At 43.5% G+C, this 20400-nt stretch overlaps 1 protein-coding gene across 1 annotated transcript in view; it reads right to left on the bottom strand.

The window, feature by feature from the left end:
* CCND2 (cyclin D2) overlaps positions 1-20092 on the bottom strand; it is a 31318-nt gene extending 11226 nt beyond the window's left edge. The window contains exons 1-4 of the mRNA XM_026046201.1: positions 19872-20092; positions 18111-18326; positions 15187-15346; positions 443-591 (exon numbers count right to left, since the gene is read on the bottom strand). Coding sequence (XP_025901986.1) covers positions 443-591; positions 15187-15346; positions 18111-18326; positions 19872-20066 — 720 coding nt within the window. The 5' untranslated portion in view covers positions 20067-20092. The remainder of the gene's footprint in view (positions 1-442; positions 592-15186; positions 15347-18110; positions 18327-19871) is intronic.
* Positions 20093-20400: the final 308 nt, after the last annotated feature.

Below are 20400 nucleotides of genomic sequence, written 5' to 3'. Positions count from 1 at the left end.
ACAGCAGACTCTCTGCAGGTTGCAAACACACGCCTGCTGTTTGGATTTACAAACTAGTTGACCTTAAGCCAAACAGGAGTGCTGACTGCCCATTCATGTCACTACACAGCAGGATGCCAACAGCAGCTCTCCACTCCAACTGGTCTGACCAGGTAAAGCAGGGCCTATCAGGCACCTAGAGAGAGACAAGAGCAGGTGGATGACCTTCCTCCATCTGGTCTCCGTGAGCATTCAGCAAACTGTGAAACAGAACTCATTAATGAGAGGCCATGAAGTTCTGTACATGAAAAAGCCAGTGGGCTGAACCCTGCAAAGGCACTCTTGTCATGTAGCTTCCTACTTCCTTGGCTTAATTGGGCTTTTGGGATCAAGACAAGTTTGATGACCCAGTTCTCGACAGCACTCTCCGAAGTAAAATGAAACAGCAGGGCAGGACACTCACCACATCTGTGCTTGTGATCTTGGCCAGGAGCTCTGTTAGGCTGTCGCCACAGAGTGAACTTTCCCCATCATCACACTGAAGACCACAGATGGCTGCTCCCACACTTCCAGTAGCTATCATTGATGGTGGATACATGGCAAAGTTAAAATCTGCAAGAACAGATCTGGGAATTAGTCCAAGCACAAGCCAGAAAAGCTGCAAAACAGCAGAGGTGATGAACATAAAAACCACACCCAAGAATAAAAAAAAACAAAACAAAAAAAAAAAAAAAAACAGGAAAGTAGAAGAAAGACCAAACAGTCATTTCATTTGCTGGGACACTTCATTAGTCTCATTACGCATCACCAGTAGTCAAAGGAGATGCAAGAGTCTTGTGAATTAAAATGCAAATGCAGTTTTTTTTTCTTTTATTCTCACTGATGCATAAAGAAAACTTGGACATTTTTTAATAGTTTTTCTTAGAGAAAAGGACAGAGAAGAATAGAGGAGATTTCTACAGGTTATGTCAGAAATGTGGATCTCACTCATTTTAGAACTCTATGTACAATCAAAAAACTAAATGAGATTTTTAATCAAGACAGTTTTTACAGATTTAATTAATTCAAGCTCTTAAAAAAGTCTAGGAAAGAGATCTTATTTAGGAATTCATCTTTACCATTCTATGTTAAATATCTTTGCAATTAGGAAGTCAGAACACTCAGAACCCATAGCTAAATAAACAAGTTAAAGCTAAATTAATGTCCACACTTCTCAGACATCTGAGGAAACTGACAAAAAGTGATAAAACTGAACGTTGCTGCAAAGGCAATGGGCACCGGTTTATCTATTTTTTTTCCTTCCCCAGGAGATTTTCTGGGTTATAAATATCTTAAAATAAAATTCAAGTTCAACAGTTTAACAGTAACTCATTACTAAACTCTTCTTTTCCACTTCTCACTTGTAGGGATTGTAGGAGAGAGAAAAGGAAGCCAAAGGAATATTTAATATGAAAAAAATGCTATAAATACATTCAGAAAAGGAATTATTATGAACTGCCCTTTTGCTACAGATCTCAAGCTTTCTCCTTCCAGCTAACACGTCCTTCACTCCTGACAGTTTTTGTGTACCCAAAGTTGTACATACATGGAGAGTTTAGCTCAGTCTCCCATGTGCTGGGCTTGCTGATACCAGAATAGCTGTACAGAGCTCCTCCCCCATGCAGAGCATTCCTCTCCATGCTGAAGTATATCCCTGGGCTTGACTGGGAATAGAGAACTCATGTAAAACTGGGAGCCTTGTCCTCCTTTTCATCTGGACTGACTAGAAAGTGAGGCATGGGCTGGCATAGACTAGCAGGCAGATATACTGACTATCTGACTTTGACCATCTTTCAAAGAAAAAGAGATATAATCGTTGCTTTTGACAAGACATTTTGTTTGAAAATGGAAGTACAAAATTGCCCTGATTTTATGTTGTTTTGCCCCTGTTGATGCTCCTTGCTGCTGAATGGGAGCCTCAGGAGTCAATTCTGGGTGGCTGTTGCAGTGACTTGCTCCTGTGGATTGGTCTGGTATCATGCAGTGGAAGAAATGCGACAGCTGGAAGCTGGACCATTTGTTTACGAATTCCAATACAAAAAGAAAAAAAAAAAAAAAAGGCTACCAAATTCTTTTTTTAAGAAAATGTTTATATGCTTTTATGACTCTCCAGTCTTCTCCCAGTCTGTGGAATGAACAAAAAGGGTTCAAAATCATTTATATAAAAGATTTAATGTCTCAAAAATCTGCTGTTATCCACACCAAGTAAATTTTGAGTAATTCCACTCATTTACTTAGATTACAGAAGTGAAAAATTAAAGAACATTACAGCTCAACAGAGGTATTTCTCTTTGCAGACAAACTGCACTTATTCAGGCCTAACTCAAGAGTTAGAATTCCTCTCAAGCTGGAACCAGTTCCTGCAGACTCACTCACCAGGGCATGTATCACCTCACTGCATGTGAACTCCCAACAGAGCTTCTTGGGGTCATATGCCATCCTGTCACAATGCTCCAGGCAGACATGGATGGGAGTAGTTAAGGCAGGTGCAACAGTAGTACTTGCATATGAAGTGCATATGGGCATACGATACCAAGGAGAAGGCATATACTCAGACCTCCATGTGGCACACACAAACCTTATGTGATAGCATGAACCACATCTCACCTGACCAATGTGGCCTAAATTGGGGGTGCAGCCCCAGCCTTCAGTTTGTGAAGATACCAACCTGTGTCCTTAATTATGCAGGTAAAATATGGGCAGACAGGGATTTGCCATCATTTACCCCTCTTTGTCATAACTTTTAGGGAAGATGCAGCAGAAAAATACTGCAAGCCTTCTCAAATTCTTTCAGAGTTTGCAGAGCCCATACAAAAGCTAAGATGCAGTAGGTAAGAGTGAAGCTGTAACCCATTTCACCCATTCTCCTTTGTCAGCAACAGGGAGCAACGTGACACAGATCCACATGCAGAGCTGCTCAGGGAGGCTGATGTGGAAGACTCTAAGCAAAACAAAGAGCTAGTACACCTCATGCCCAATGCTTAGCACCACCTAGGCACAACGGGCTGAGTGAAGGGATGCTTTCCAGACTCTACTCTCAACATCCTTGTCCTTGAGGGACTGACAAGTTATTTGAATGCTGATCGTCTTGTGCTCCATCTTATGTACTCTTAGAAACCATGTTTTCCTAAGAAGCCAAATAAAGAGCTACAGTGCTTCTGCCAACTAACACTGCTGTAGGTCTGCTTCCATGTGGGGTCACATGAGACCATTTCTATGCCCAATAACCTTGTTAGTTCCCTTAATGTCATTCATAATGCAAATAAGACAGCTAGCGAATGGTCAGGGGCCCAGAATGACTAAAGCTAAATCCAGAAAGTCTTACATTGCTACTAGCTCTGAACTGACTTCCCTCCATGACAAGCACCATAAACTTGGCTATCAAAGCAACACATGCCCAGTCTTCGTTGTACAACAGGCAGTGATTTGTATCACTGGCTTCTATTTTTAGTATATTAATTAACTACTGCAACTGGTGAGGCCAGTGTCTCCAACTGGAGAGTGTGGCACCATTGTCTGAAGTCATCACCTCATCATGCACTATTGAAAATCATGGCAGTGACCCTCCTGCTGATATGAATTTAACCTGACATGTCCACAAAGGGGTGGGGGGTGGTGCACCAATTTTGTGCACATGGTTCTCAACATCACCCTGGACCCTATTAGTGGAAAAAGAGCTCATTCAAAGAAAAGATGCCACATTGTGCTGGGCCACCTAGAGGGTTGAATAGAAAAGGCTAAGGAAAAGAGCAGGCACTGGAAGAAAGGCTGTGATTAACATATTTCCATATTCAAGCAAAGCAATAACTATGTGAAATGTTTGTCAAGGTACAATGACCACATAAACACTAAGCACCAGATCTGAGGCAACACAGAGCCCTCCTGAGTCTCTTACATTCCATTGAGAAATTCAAAACAAACTTTTATACATTATATTTGACTACAAACATCTTTCTCTCTTCCCTTCATGACACCAAGTCAAATCCCACCAAACTTGCTCATTATTTACCCATGAAAAATTGCCCCTAGAGTTAATTCAAGCGCATGCCCTAAGTAAAAATCAAAAGAAGAGCTTGAACAGCTGACTAAAATACACATGCTTTTACTTGAAGTTCTTGTTGAAGATGATGAACACTGACTTACAGAAGGCACCTTATAAAAAGCATTTGTTACTATACATCTAAAGCAAGACAAGACTATAAATTCAGTCCTTCTTTCAGATGTGTATGTGACTGGTTAATTGGGAACCAATGCCTGCACTGGGGCTCTGACTCAAAACTACTGCTGTGATTTCTGAAACTTGAAAGCAAAGTACAAACAGGTGTCAGGGAAAGAGAAGCGAGCAGCCTGACAACGCATGTTCTGAAAGCACCTAAACACATTAACACACCAATAACCAGAATGGATTGTCAGAGTCAGGTCTTGTTTTAGCTCCTGTTCTTAGGTATTATTAAATCCATGGTGGCTGGGACAATTCATGTCTTTTTTGCAGCAAAGGTGCACTGCACCAGAGCTCGCACTGGCAGTTGGGGCATGCATGTGCTGAAGACGTTGCTCCAAATGTGCAGCCAGCTGCATGTCAGGTCCCAGGACTGACATGCTGGTGCAGAGTTGTTGAGCTGGCTTGTTCTTGCAGGCGGATCCAGTGGACTGCACTGCCTCAGAGCTGAGAAAAGGAAAGCTTAACAGGCTGTCTGTGGCTGGAGGCAAGCAGAGGCAGCCATCTGGAGAGGTCCTGTAAGGGAAAGCCCTAACTTGCAGCCAATAAAAGAAAAATGCTGAAAGGGAAAAAGAACACTGACAAATAGCGGGGCTGAACGTGCTCAGTATGCCAAAGCCAGGTGGGAATGCATGCCCTCTTTCAGTGACCCTTGTTATTGTTCTGGCTTTGGGTTTTCGTTTTTTGTTTGTTTGTTTTTGTTTTGTTTTGTTTTGTTAACAGCTAATTTTAATCTTTAAAACTTGGAAGAGGTTTATTTTCAGAATTGAAGTTGCAGAATTGGGAGCTGCTGTCTTGAGGAAGGCAAAATATCTCATTAAAAAAAAAAAAAAGCAACCTCCATCAGAACAGAATCATGACAGTAATCAGTTCTGTTTATAAAATATTTAAATGCCCAAAGAGAGAAAATGGCTCAAACTCAGCAAGCCTTAAATTTTAATCAGAGAGTGATTTTACTATGAGCATCTTTAGGAGGAGCTTGGGGACATGGCTTATCAGATGAACTATAACATAGTCACCACCACTTGTTGTGGTGTTGTGGGACCACTGTCATGACTGGAGTGCTGCAATGGATTGCTACTGGATCTTCAGGCACAGAAGGAAATGAGGCAGGGAAGCACTGTATGTTAGGGAGTCCTTTGAATGCATGGAGATCCAAGTGGGTGATGGAAAAGTTGAGTGCTAATGGGTCAGGATCAGGGAAAAAGCCAACAAGGCTGATATCCTGGTGGGAGTCTGCGATAGACCACCCAATCAGGATGAGAAGACCAACAAAACATTCTACAAGGAGCTGTCAGACATCTCACAATTGGCATCCCTCGTTATTGGGGGAGACTTCAACCTACCAGATGTTTGCCAGAAATAAAATAAGGCAGAGAGGAAACAGTCTAGGAGGTTTGTGGAGTGCAAGGAAGATAACTTCCTGCCACAGCTGGCAAGTGATCCTAGCAGGGGGGGAGCCCCTTCTCTTTGCCCTGTTGTTCTTTGCCAACAGAGAAGGACTGGTGGGAGATGCGGTGGTTAGAAGCTATCCTGAGCATAGTGACCATAAAATGACAGCATTTTCAATTCTTGGTCAGGAGTCGGGAGAGGTGTCAGCAAGACTGTTACGCTGGACTTCTGGAGGGCAGACTTTGGACTTTTTAGGACATCAGTTGGGAGAGTCCTTGGGAGACAGTCCTGAAGAGCAAAGGAGTCCAGGAAGGTTGGAATTTGCTCAAGGAAAACTTAAAAGGTGTAGGAGAAGGCTCTCCCTGTGTACCAAAAGACAAGCCAGAGTGCAGTAAGACCAGCCTAGATGAATAAGGAACAATTACTGAGTCTGACGAAAAAAAAAAAAAAAAGAAAAAAACAGAGGGTTTACCACATTTGGAAAAAGGGGCAGGCAAGTTGGGAAGACTACACGGATGTCATTAGGGTATCTAGCAAGGAAATTTTAAAGGCAAAACCTCAGATGGAACTCAATCTGGCCACTGTGGTAAAAGACAACAAAAAATGCTTCTACAAATATACTAACAAGGAGAGGAGGGCCAAAGAGAATCTCCATGATTTACTGCATGCATCAGGGAACATTGTCATCAAGGATGAGGATAAGGCTTAGGCATTTAAGGCTTTCTTTGCTTCAGGATTTAGCATTTATCCACAGGATACTTGGCCCACTGACCTGGAAGACACCTATGATGTGCAAAAGAAACACCTCACAATTCAGGAGAAAACAATCAGTGATCTATTACTCCACGTGGACATTCACAAGTCCCTGGGGCCAAATGGGATCCACCCAAGGGTCCTGAGGGAGCTGATGCAAGTGCTTGCCAAACCACTCTCCATCATCTATCAGCTGTCCTGGTCAATAGGGGAAGTCCCAATGACAACAGACTTGCCAATGTGATGCCCATCTACAAGAAGTGTGGGATGGAAGATCTATAGAACTACAGGCCTGTCAGCCTGACCTCAGTATAAGGGAAAGTTATGGAGCAGATCATCTTGAGGGCAATCACACAACATGGGTGTGACAAACAGGGGATCAGACCCAACCAGCTTGAGTTTGTGAAAGGCAGGTCCTGCTTAACCAATCTGATCTCCTTCTATGACCAGGTGACTTGCCTGGAGGATGACGAAAGGCTGTGGGTGTGCTCTACTTTGCCCAGTCTTTCATGGGATTTTTCCTGGCAGCTCATGGCTTACACAGGTATACTCTTTGTTGAGTGAGAAATTTGCTGGACAGCAAGGCCCAGAGAGTGGTGGTGAATGGAGTTACATCCAGTTGGTGACCTGTCACGAGCCATGTTCCCCAGCAGTCAGTGTTGGAGCCAGTGCTCTTTAGTATCATCTTGATCAATAATCTATATGAGGAGATTGAGTGCATCCTCAGCAAATTTGCAGACGACACCAAGTTGGGAGGAAGAGCTGGTCTGCTTGAGGGTAGGAAGGCTCTACAGAGGGATCTGGACAGGCTGGATTGATGGGCTGAGACCAACTCTATGAGGTTCAACAAGATGAAGTGCTGGGTCCTGCCCTGCAGTCACAACAACCCCATACAGTGCTACAGGCTGCCATGGGGCAGAGTTTCTAGAGAGCTGCGAGGTAGAAAAGGATCTGGGGGTGTTGGTTGACAGCCAGCTGAACATGAGGCTGCAGTGTGCCCAGGGGACCAAGAAGGCCAATGACATCCTGGATTGTTTCAGGAACTGTGTAGCCAGCAGGACTAGGGAAGTAAACATCCCCCTGTATCTAGCGCTGGTGAGGCCACACCTTAAATACTGTGTTCAGTTTTGGGCCCCTCACTACATGGAAGACATTGAAGTGCTGCCAAAGGGCAACGAAGCTGGTGAAGGGGCTGGAGCACAGACCTTACGAGGAGCAGCTTAGGATGCTGGGATTACTGTCTGGAAGAGGCTCAGGGGTGACTTTATCACCCTCTACAACCACCTGAAAGGATGTTGTAGGAAGGCAGAATAACTACTGATAGGACAAGAGAAAATAGTGTCAAGTTGCAGCAGGTGAGGTCAGGTTAGAAATTAGGAAAAAAAATCTACAAGGAAAGAGTAGCCAAGTATTGGAACAGGCTACCCAAGGAAGGTGGAGTCAGCTTCACCTGGCGATTCCCCTCGTATTGTTCAAGTGTAGATTAACTACCACTCGGACATGAAGGGCTTACAGTTGGGTTCAATGATCTTGAAAGTCTTTTCCCCACCATAATGATTCTATGATCTACATTTTAGCAAGTAAGGCTGAAAGAAAGGTTTTAAAGTATAAACCTAAGTAGTGAGTTTATTTCCTGCCTGTTTTGATCCAAAAGAAATTCTGGAGTTAGTGTTGGACCTTTTATTTTTTTCAAATACAGCTGGCTTTAACTGCATTGGTCACTTTATCTCTTGCAGTCATATTTCTGTAAGACACAGCAATTTTTCCCTGTGTTAACTATTCCACTTTAGCACTTCAAGAAACAGATATGACAGTCCCAAGCATAAGCAGAAAAAATTATCAAGCAGAACAGGATGCAGGCATAAGTACTTCTAATCTGTGAGCAGGCAGGAGGTAAGAGCAACTAATTCAGTTTTAAGGATAGAATGAGGAAAAAAGAATTTGACCTTTATACAAATGTTTCTAAAAGCATCCTCATTGCTAGTGTTATGGCACAAACTTCCAACAGAGGTAGACGAAGGAAAACATATTAAACAGTTTAGATAAGAAAACATTTATTACTTTTATTTGTATTTTTTGCTTTTTTAAAATTATTATTTTTATATTTTGTATTTTCATTTATATTTTGGTATTTTTCATATGCTTGTATTTATTATCTGCAAATGTTACTTCATTATTAGTTTTACTTTTCTACACCTTTAGTTAGGAAGTCTCCTGAAGGACAGGGATTAAGTATTTGAAACTCCAAGTGATCAGTTCTGAAGCTGATGGGAAGGAAGACAGCTGTCTGACAGCATAGGAATTAGGTATTAGCAAAGGCTCTCCTCCCTCCTTCACTTTCTTCCGCCTCATCTTCTTAGGTTTGGTGAGTCGTACAACTTGGAAGGCCATGTTCACTTGTATGAAATAATTCATAGCGTTCCTATCTAATGTGTTCTAACAGCTTCTGTGACACCCTCACATCTAACACTATGTAGAAAGAACAGGAAAGCAAGGGGGTATTCCAGGTGGGACAGTGTCGTAGCTACTGTATCTTACGCAATTACTAAGTGAAGTTATCACATTGTAGGAGTCAAATCCTACAGAAGTTGAGGGCAAAACATTAACTGCAGGATGACAGGACCCTCATCTGCTTTGCTGGAGAGCTGAATATACTCATGTAAGTAGCCTCCCCCAAGAAAAAAGGGTGAGCCTTCTTCTGTCTGCCAATAAAATGGTGTGAGTTATTCCTTTTTCTGACAAATTTCATGCAAGAAGTATTCATGTAACCACTGCCACTTTTCAACATGTACTTTATTTTTTGAGATTAGTTGACAGAGCAAAGCATCTGTGGACTTCCCTGCTTCCCTCTACAAAGAGACAGTCCCAGCTAAAACATGGAACACACTTCTATGCTTTGCATGGACAAATCCCAATGGTTTTGACACAGGCCAAAAAGGGAAGAATTCATACAGAAGTGGCCGGCAGGAGTCCTGTGGGCTGAGCATGCCTCTTGGCGTAATAAAGCATTCCGCGTGGTTAGCCTCCAGATCACTACGGTTACAAGCCTCACCGCTTAGCCTTCACTTAGACAACACCCCCATTTACTTCTAGAGGACTTCTGCCTGTGCAAGGATTTCAGGATTTGGCCAGAAATAAAAAAAGAAAGAAAGGAAGTGAAAAAATAAAAAGAAAAGAGAAAAGAAAAAAAGGAAAAAAAAAAAGAAAAAAAGAAAAAAAGAAAAAAAAGAAAAAAAGAAAAAAAGAAAAAAAGAAAAAAAGAAAAAAGGAAAAAGGAAAAAGGAAAAAGGAAAACGGAAAAAGGAAAAAGGAAAAAGGAAAAAGGAAAAGGAAAAGGAAAAGGAAAAAGGAAAAAGGAGAAAGGAAAACGGAAAAAGAAAAAAGAAAAAAGAAAAAAGAAAAAAGAAAAAAGAAAAAAAAAAGAAAAAAGAAAAAAAGGAAAAAGGGAAGCTTTCTCAGATTTCAAATGTGGATGATGAATTTCCCAATAATAGTGGGGTTTGGCATGCAGTGCAACATTTACTTAAAGTTGAATTCTTACTCCTCTTTGTCTTTTTGCAGACAAAGATTTTTGAAGCCTCTGGTCTGTGACATACTCCAATATATATACCATGGGACATCTCATCTACCATGGAACTCAGCTGAACTCTCACAAAAGAGATCATGCAAAAGGCTGAGGCTTGGAATCTACAGCTATCTTCTACCTCTGTAAGCAGGCAAAGCACTGTGTTTCCTGGCTTTGCAAGCCAGTTAAATTCAACACTGAGAAACTCCACGTCATGACTAGTCTCTCCATTAGAGCTTGCATCCAGAAATGCAGAGCTCCTCTTATTGAAAACCTGACCTGCACAGACTTTTCTCTCAAAAAAAATGTTCGCTTGTAGGTCCCAAGATGAAAAAAGTCATGAAGTGCCAAAACAATGGCACAAAAAGCTCCCAACAAGAGCACAAGGTAGAAGCCAGGTATTGGTGACTTTAAACAACCTGGGAGACAGAAGTACATGGCAAGCCGAACTCTGGGAAGTAATTAACTATCCTCATCTTATCTGCCGTGTGGGACGTTCTGCACACTGCTTTGTAATTGGGTTTCTGGTCACTCCTCCAGGAGCAATTCCATAACTTACAACATGGGAAATGTATGCCAAACAGGCAACCCCAGTGAAAACAATCCCAAATTGTGGAATGCTATGGAAAGGCACAGAGTCAGGTTCCAGGCAGGAGGAATAAAGGATGAATCATGCTTACCAATCTGAGAACCTTTTATTATAGAATAATTGGCTGGGTAGATGAGGGATGAGCAGTGGATGTTGTCTACCTTGACTTCTGAGAGGCTTTGGATATCTCTCCCACAGCATCCTCATGAGGAAGCTCAGGAAGTGTGAGTTAGATGAGTGGACAGTGAGGTGGATTGAGAACCGGCTGAATGGCAGAGCTCAGAGGGTGGTGATCAGTGGCCTGGAGTCTAATTGGAGGCCTGGTAGCTGGCACTGTCCTCCAGGGGTCAGTATTGGGCCCCATCCTGTTCAATTTATTCATCAGTGACCTGGAAGAAGGGACAGAGTGCCTTCTCAGCAAGTTTGCTGATGATACAAAACTGGGAGGAGTGGTTAATACACCAGAAGACTGTGTTGCAATTCAGAGGGACCTGGATAGGCTAGAGATGGGTGGAGTGTAACTTCATGAAGTTCAACAAAGACAAGTGCAGGTTCCTACACAGAGTGGGGAATAAGCACCAGCACAGCCTGGGAGGTGACCTGTTAGAGAGCATATCTGCAGAGAACAACCTGGGAGTCCTGGTGGGCAAGGCGTTGACCATGAGCCATCAGTGTAGCTCATCAATCCCCAGTATAGGAGGAACATCATCTCCTTTTGCTCTGCATGCAAATGAAAATGAGAATTGAGACGAGTAATACAATGGCCCAGAGCATCATACAGAACCAAACAACACATAGGTACCCCTTCCCAGAACCATTAACAGTTCACTCTGCTGACACAAAGTATAAGCGAGAATTACAAACTGTTCTGTTAAAGCAGAGAACGTCGTAATTTCTTTTATAAAGCTTTTACTGGAGAAGTAAAACTGAACCATTAGAGCAGATGGACTTAAGCAAGAGGAAGAATGCTCCAGATGATACATCCACTTCTTTATGTTACACAGTAAAGAAAAGAATTACATGGGGGCAGAGAAAACTGAGATGAATCAGACCATGAAAAGAGACACACTGCTGTCGAGACTAAGGTCATAAAGTAACCAAGAAAGAACAGGTCTGGTAACAGAGAAGAGTTGAAAACAGGCTAAAACCATGTATGGATAGCTTAAAAAAAAAAAGGCAGCAATATATCAAAGGAGGTCATCTTGCTGAGAAAAAGCAAAAGGGGAAATGAAACGTCAGGCTCACACCAAGCTCGATGACAGGAGAAGCTTTGAGTGAAAAAGAAGAAATGCAATGGGTACTCCACACCAAATCAGAAAAGGAAACAATTGGAGCTAGAATTCTCAAGCTGGAAGGAATTCTGGTGAGAAGGGGGTTCTCTTCACAGCATATGAATGTCTTTGAAAAGTCCTGCAGTGAAATCTAAATACTGTAGTAGTAATGTACATTTATAATAAGAATAAAATTGTATATGGGGGTAGTAGCTTACTAGTCAACTGGGAATGAGTTGAAAACTCAGAATTTAGGCTTGGGTAAGATTTCTGCTTTCGAAGCTGCAGTGGGTGGCTAGTCATAATGAAAATGAAACGTCATCACAGCAGGTTTTGGAAAATGGCAGGGAAACAAAATCCACAATCAGAACCATGATGTCCTTTCTTTCAGAAAAGTCCATGTGCAATCAATTAAGTCTTTCCATATCTCCTGCAAGAAAGGAAACTCTGATTTGCCTCATCAAACCGTACATAAAGGACTCTGGTTCATGTATTTGAAACATGTAACATGAAAAGGGTACGGGGCACACATAAGAGTTCGGTGGAGGGTTGAAAAGAGGATGCTGTTTTAGGTATCCGTAAATAGACTAGTAAATCATAGCGTTTTAATCAGCATGAAATTAATGGAGAAAGAGCAAAGCTGTGAATCTCAATACACTTTAACAGTGACAGTTCTACAAAAGTTTGATTAATATGGAAATTTCAAGTCTGTGAGACTGCAGACTAGAGTCTGAAAAGATAAATCCATAATGAAGTCTACATCATTCCAGAAAATATCCCTGGGATACAACAAAATTTTTAAAAAGCACTTTCAGAGATGAAACCAGCAATCGAAAGGGAGGATTAAGCTTGTCTGGAAGAACACATTCAGATACTTTTTGAAAGACTTATGGTGACATCCTGAAGATCCAGAGGAACAGGCAGGAGAAAGACCACTTCTCCTTAAGAAAAAGTGTGGTGTGAATGAACACTGGGTAGTGGGAGAAAACAAAACCACTACAGAGCTCATGTAGCAGATGAATCCTAAAAGAAAATGATGATTATGATGGAAATAACCCTGTGCCACAACCCTGTGGCATGTGCTCTAGGTGTCCCTGCTTAAGCAGGGTTGTTGGACTAAATGATCCCTAGAGGTCCCTTCTAACCTCAATCATTCTGAGATTCTGTGAAATATTACCAAAAATTATTCTGTAGACTTTGAGCAGTATTTCTATTGAGTTCAACAGCATACTATCTGAAAAGAATCAATGGAAAACGAAATGAAAGGTTTAGCATCGTGGTAATCAAAAACTTATCATTACCCTACAGAGTCTATAAAAGCATTTGCTAAAACTGATCAAGAGCCTACTTTATAAAAATAGTTACTACATGAAAAATAACATGCAACAGTTACACCAGTAAATATTCACACCATGGTAATAGCTCAGATTTGCACACCAATTTCCTTCCTCTATGCAAACACAGAGGTAGAATGTAATCTGTTACAAGACTACATGTATCAAACAGCAATGAACTTGGGCATTACTTGGGCATATACTACTTCACAACAACCCTGTAAAAGACTGCATGCTGTTTATCTGCTCCAGGTCTAGCACTGAAGAAATAGTCTGAGATTTAGTCCTTTGAATGAAAATTGGCATATATGTATTTTCAAAAAGTCACTGTAAAAAAAAAGTATAAATTAGAAGCCTCACTTAGAAGCAGTTATTCTCACCTGAGTCTTCAAGGACTGTATTCACTGTACTCATTCAAACACATGATAGATGGGCACTGCAATGGTCCTTATCAAACAGATTAGTTTCATTGCTTTCTTGGAGAGAAGTTCGAGAAAGAAAAGTTTGTGGATTGAGAACTGGCTGCATGGCAGAGCTCAGAAGGTCATGATAAATGGGGATGAGTCTAGTTGGAAGCCTGTGACCTGTGGTGTCCCCCTGATGTCAGTACCGGACCCAGTGCTGTTCAACTTGTTCATCAGCAACTTGGAGGAGTGGACACAGTGTACCCTCAGCAAGTTTGCAGATGATACCAAACCAGGTGGAGCGGCTGACACTCCAGAGGGCTGTGCAGAGGGACCTGGATGGGCTGGAGAGTTGGGAAGAGAGGAACCTCATGAGATTCAACAAGGGCAAGTGCAGGGCCCTGCACCTGGGGAGGGACTAACCCAGACACCAGTAGAGATTAAGGACTGACCTACTAGAAAGCAGCTCCATAGACAGGGATTTGGGAGTCCTGGTTGACAAGAAGTTAACCGTAAGTCAGTAAGGTGGCCTTGTGGCCAAGAAGGCCAATGGGATTGCAGCCTGCATTAGGAGGAATGTTGCCAGCAGGTTGAGGGAGGTGAACCCCTCTACTCAGCTCTGGTGAGGCTGCACCTGGAGTATTGTATGCAGTTCTGAGCTCCCTCGTACAAAAGGGATATGCAGCTTCTAGAGAGGTGCTCAGCATAAGAGCAACGAAGATGATTAAGGGACTGGAGCATCTACTGTAGGATGAAAAACTAAGCAAGCCAGATCTGATTACCTTGAAGAGAAGATTGAGAGGAGATCATATCAACATGTACAAATGCCGGGGGGAGAATGTAAAGAACATGGGGCCAAATTCTTCTTGGTGATGGCCAAGGGGTAATGGCTATAAATTAGAACACAGAAAGTTCCATCTCCATATGAGGAAGAACTTCTTTACTGTTAGGGTGACAGAGCAGTGGAACAGGCCGCCCAGAGAGGCTGTGGAGTCTCCTTCTCTGGGGGTCTTCAAAACTTGCCTGGATGCGACCCTGTGCTACATACTCTAGGTGCCCCTGCTTGAGCAGGAAGGTTGGACTAGATGATCTCTAGAGGTCCCATCCAACCTCAATCCTTCTGTGGTTCTGTGAAAGAATGCAAACATTAAAAAAAAAAACTTGAAAAATTGTCACTTCTCCTACTTCAATTACATGGTTGTATCACATACATGTTCAAAGGCAATCTTGTGTTTTCCTCTGACAGTGTCTGTTTAACAATGAAATTGGGCTAACATGCGGTAACGTTATTTTAGCTGTACCACATCTGTCCTAATAAATGATTTGCAGCCTTTTTAAATATAAATGAGCAAAACAGAAAATAATGAAGTAATCCAATCTTATTGACTTTACTGTAAAAAAAGAGCCTTTGTTAATGGGAATATAACTAAGTGCATTATGGGTATTTATTAGGATTGTGTTTGCACACTGTTTTAGGGCCTGATCCAGAACATCCCATGCAAATAGTCTCACTGGTGTCAACAGGCTCTTCCCACAGGAGATAAGGATGGAAGAGATGAAGAGCCTTTGAATGGCCAGTGACGAATTCACCCTTTTAATCACAGTGTAATCAGCAGCCACCCACAAAGCACCTTGGCATACCTGTGGCACAAAGGGCGATAAAAGTTTGTGCATGCTTCCGGATCAGAAGTAACTTGTCTTTAGGTAGAGGCAACTTCCTCAGAATGTGTTCAATGAAATCGTGTGGAGTGATGGCAGCAAGATTCCACTTCAACTTTCCCAACACCACAAGCTCCCATTCCTGGGCATGGGTGGAAGAAGAGAGAAAGAGAAAAAAAAAAAAAAAAAACCACATAAGCAAGCCTGAAAAAGTAGTTTTTTAATTCATTTTCATGATTATAATTATGCCTCCACTAAAATGATTTTGCTCATTTTTTCAGTTTGCCTCTACCCCTTTGAAGTTGTTGACTTTACTCTTATTCATTTAAAATAAATAAATAAATAAATAAATATGTCAAGCCATGCTGAAAATAATGAGACCTGGCAGCTCCAGCCAAGATTTTGCTTTTTCAGTATCCAGTGCTTACTGCCCACCCAGAAAGTTTAGCCTGCAACTGCATATTGCCAAGGTCATTGTGGTCTTTCCTAATAACCTCTTTTAAATGGCTAGAGTCCTTACTTTATAGCCATTTAAAGCCCTAGGGATGACTGTGCACAATAAAAATAACAAGATATACATTCTTTCTTCAAAACAGGGGAAGTTAGCTTGATGACATTCTCTCAAAAGCTATTTTCAAAGAGCATCTGCAGATAAATCTACTGCAGATTAATCCACTCCAAGGTACGCTGTACAGAAAGGAACCGAACACTGCCAAGTAGTATCCTGTATAAATTACCTGTCAATAAAGTATGTAGAATCTGATCTCATACTCAAAGCTCTCAGTGAAATAAAAAAAAAAACTTAGGTGCATATTTAAAGGCTGACCATTCCCTGAAATGCAACTACATGTAAAAATGGTACCTAAAAAACAGATCTGACCAAAGCATCCAGACAGGCCTGGATCTGCATACCTCAGAACAAGTTTTGAATACCTTACAGTGCCCCGGAGAAGGAGCAAAGCTCCAGCCTTGGACTCGTTTCTGTCTCATGCATCAACTATTAGCTATTAACTAAATTCCATGTCCTGATTCTTGAATCCTGATGATGCGTTAGCCTGATGGAGCCCAGCATGACAGCTAAGTCTGTAGAGCTGGCAAGTCAAAAAGAAGCATCCTTTAATTTTGCAGCTGAGAAGACATCAACCGGTGCTGTTGAGACACCATAAACATGAACCTCACAATGCCATTTCTGCAGCCGTTTCTCTGAATAGATGCCCAATTTAACATCAAGTTTGCTTCCTACATATAATCTTCTGGATTATAACAGAGCCCACAAAAGCTTCAACAGAGCCAGAGCTTCAAAATCTCACAACTGTGTGTGTAACCAGCCCCAGAAAACGGATGTTCATTGAGAGAAAAGAGAGAGAGGAGAAGCAGAAGAGAATGGGAAGGAAGAGAGAAAAGAGAGCGAAGTTTTAACATAAGGAAAACTACATGACCTAAGGACTCATCTTCTCAACATTATTAACAAGGCAGGCAAGAGTACAGAAAAAATGCCTAATCCAGAATGATGGATACAGTGATGCACTTAAGCATGTTTAATTTCATGTGACACAGAAACATAGGCACATCTTTACAAGTCTTCTTGCACCAGGGCCAGTGTTTCCTGTAACAGTTGGTCCCATCAGCAGAACACCTAATGTTTGTGACAGCCATGGCAGAGTTTGCAATACAAAATTCTTTATTCTGCAGCAGCCCAAGTTTCCAGCCCCTCCCAGTGGGGAATTCCCACTGACTTTGCTGAGTGATTCATAGGAGAAATTCTCATGGGATTCAACTCACTACGCATATTCACTAGAATCTGTGAGAACAGACTGAATGTACAGTTCATCAAAAAGCTTAATATTTGCAAGATGTGCTACATACTCGCATGCTTTGCAAATATTAATTATTGCCTCAAGTGATTTCAATTACTTCTGCTTTTACTATGTCTGATCTGATCTTGAACTGCTCAGTGAGGCAAAGTGTTTCATTTGTAGCCAAGTTCACCGTGCTGGATTTTCATCCTGCCTCCTGCCTAGCTGATAACCTACTGGTAGTCATACTCACAAAAGCTGCCAGATCAAGGCCACAACTTCACTGTGGCTAAGGCGGCTCTCAGACCACACTCACTCGTTGTGCAGTGTGCGGGCCCTGACCCTGCTCAGACTACGTGCTCTGAGGAAGAATCTCGGGGAGCCCGCGGCGACAGGCTGCACAGGGCTCGGCTTGCTCCCGCGCTGCGGGCAGGAGTGCGGCAACCGCGCGGGGGCGGCGCTGGCAGCGCTTCAAGGCGTGAGGTCACGCCCGGCCGCGCGTGGCTGCCGCCAGGTGGCGCCGCGGCGCCGCCCCACGCGCGCAGCGCCCCCTCAAACCATGAGCACACACACAGCATGCACACACAACTATGCGCGTGTGTGTATATGTGTGTGTGTATGCATACATACACACAGAGCATACATACACACACATACACACACCCCTTTGCCTCTCCTGGCGTGGGAGTAGTGGGGGGAGGGCCAGGGGAGAGGAGAAGGACCTAAGAAAAAAAACTTGCCAGATCCCTTCCAGAAGCACTTCCGAAACTGCTGTGCCAAGGAACTGCATGGCAGAAGAGGCTGCATATTGTGCAGGAGGGCAATTTGGGAAAGTTAGAACCAGTCCTTCCCACCAACGAACCAAGGAATCATGCGCCTGCAGTTTTGGATTGACTCTTAATCAGGCACATGGGTGATTTAATGCTTTTCACAATTTGTAACCACAATTGGTTTTTAAAAAAAAAAAAAAAAAAAGAACATGAAAAGCTTAATTTTAAAGGGGGGAGGATGGCACACAATAGGATGGTTTGTTGTGGGAGGAAGGGAGAGAGAAGGAAAAATTGTCAGTCAGAGGTTGGGGTGCGTCAAAGGTGGAAGGGGGCTGCTTACCAGCAGCTCTTGGGGTTTGATGGAATTGTCCGTATATATGCACAGTTTCTCTGCTGTAAGGGGGATTGTCTCTTTCAGCTTGGACGCCAGGAACATGCACACTGCCCCCAGCAGCTGCAGATGGCACTTTCGGGTGGGCACCACAGCTAAGAATCTGTCCAAGTAATTCATGGCCAAAGGGAAAACTTCTTCTTCACACTTCTGCTCTTCGCAGACCTGCAGGTGAGGAGCATGGCAGTGGGGGGAGGGAAGAGAATGAGAGATGAGAGAAAAAAAAATAAATGAATGATGCCCCCAGAATAATGGGATCTAAAACACGGGTTGTGCTATGTTTTGTTTCCCAGAGAGCTAATTTTAGGGGGAGGGGGAAATCTCTGCAGAGGCTGGGATGGCTGTCAATCAGCCTGCACATTCCTTTAGTTCATTCAGTAAGAAATGAATTCAAGACACTGTGTGGGAGAGCCAAAAAGCCTCAAATTCGTCAGTGAGCTGCTTTTTTTCCCCACTCCATTTTTCTTTTATTTCGTCATATTTTCAAAAATTCTATAAAAATATCTCCATTGCCCCGACAATCTCAGTTTTAGTCCCAGCAACATCCCAGGGTAATCTCCCATCGTTTCCGACAATTGCAAAAATTCCCCCGGGGAGTGTCCCTCAGCCCCACGCCCGCGATCTGCCGAGAGGGGGAGGAGGCAGACAGAAGACAGTGAGGGCGAGGTGGGGTGGAGAGAGCTCGAGGGGCCTGGATCTCTTCAGGGAGAAAAATTAAAAAAAAAAAAAAAAAAAAAAAAAAAAAAAAAAAACAGGCTAGCAAGAAGTACAAAACACAAATGAGGGGGGAAAAAAAAAAAGTGAAGGATCTGATCTTCTCAGACCCAAGGGGGTAGGTCTGGAAAAAGCACCCCCGTCCTCCGCGAGGAGAGCCGATGGGGTAAATGATGATGGTGGTGCCAGGGCAAAGCAGCTAAGTCTGCAGGGAAATGGCCCCACAGACATCCTGAGTTAAGTTTTGGGAGGGTGTTGGCTCCCTATGGGGCTGTCCGACTGGCAGCCACTGGCCAAGCTAGGGAATGCAGGGCTGAGGGACTATTTACGTGCCCCTTCTTGGAGAGGCCAGGAGGAGACGGCCCAGCGCCTCTAGGCAGAGTTGCATGCAGCACAACATGGCGAGGGGGAGAAARAAAAAAAAAAAAAAAAAAAAAAGGCACGTGCTAACAGCTGTATACGTGGGCACTGAAACACCGAAATACTTATGAGGCAAAATGTAGGTGACACTGACCACCTTCTTTCTCTCGCTCTGCCCTGGGGGCCCTTCTCTTCCCGCAAAAAAGTCACAGCCTCTGGTGCTGCAGCCGCCGAAAACCGGAGGCGGCATTTCTTTGCTTTTTTAATTACCAATGCCTCTTCCACCTCTCCCTTCCTCCACCCCTGCTTCCTCCTTGCCTGCACCCCGCTTTACAGGAGGCACCCCCCACAGACGCCATTCCCACCACAAACTGCGAGATGTGCCCCTTCCCCCACAGCGCCCAGGCGGGCGCCGGCAACCCCAGCAGGGAGAGGAAAGAGAGAAAAGAAGCGGGGGAGGAAGGTTGAGAGAGAAAAAAGAAAACTCACCCACCCTCGCGAGCGACTGGCGAGTAGGAAGGGGCAGCAGGGAGCGGCTGCGCCGCCCGAGAAGGGCAGCCTGTGGGGCTCCGGGCAGCCCCGTCCCAAAGCAGCGCGGGGAGAAATTAAGGGAAATGGACGCCCCCAAAGACAAACCTCTAGCATCCAAGTGGCCACCATCCTCCTCATGAACGGCTGAATGTCCTTTTGCACGCATTTGAAGTAGGAGCATTGGGGCAGATACCTCTCCTCTATGGTTAATAAGTTGTGCAAAACGCGATCATCGTAGAGCAAGTTGGAGTCGGGCAGCGCTCTTTTCATGGGGTCCACCTCGCAGCACAGCAGCTCCATGTTTCCAAAGAGATCTCCCTCTTTCTCTGATAGAAAAGTTTTTTTTTCTTTTTTTTTTGGGGGGGGGAGGAGGGGGTGGGGAGAGGGGTAAAGGAGGAGGGGTGGGAAGGAGGAAGACGGCAGGGCTTCCCAGTTTGCTCCTGCCTCACTTGAAACTCCTCTGTCTCTTGATTTCTAGCCCAAAGTTGAAGCAAAGTGACGCAACTCGCCAGGATAGGCAGTTCTCTCTCGTTATTATGGAGCACAGCAGCTGGTCAGACGTAATATCAAACTTTTTTTTTTCCCCTCCCCTCTCTGTAAGCTAACAAGAAACCATGAGGCCCTTGTGTTGGAC

The sequence above is a fragment of the Nothoprocta perdicaria genome, unplaced genomic scaffold (assembly GCF_003342845.1).
Source record: "Nothoprocta perdicaria isolate Ctin4 unplaced genomic scaffold, notPer1 scaffold_427, whole genome shotgun sequence".
Classification (NCBI taxonomy): Eukaryota; Metazoa; Chordata; class Aves; order Tinamiformes; family Tinamidae; genus Nothoprocta; species Nothoprocta perdicaria.
The sequence above is the reverse complement of the archived record's forward strand: the minus strand, read 5'-3'. Positions and strand labels throughout refer to the sequence as shown.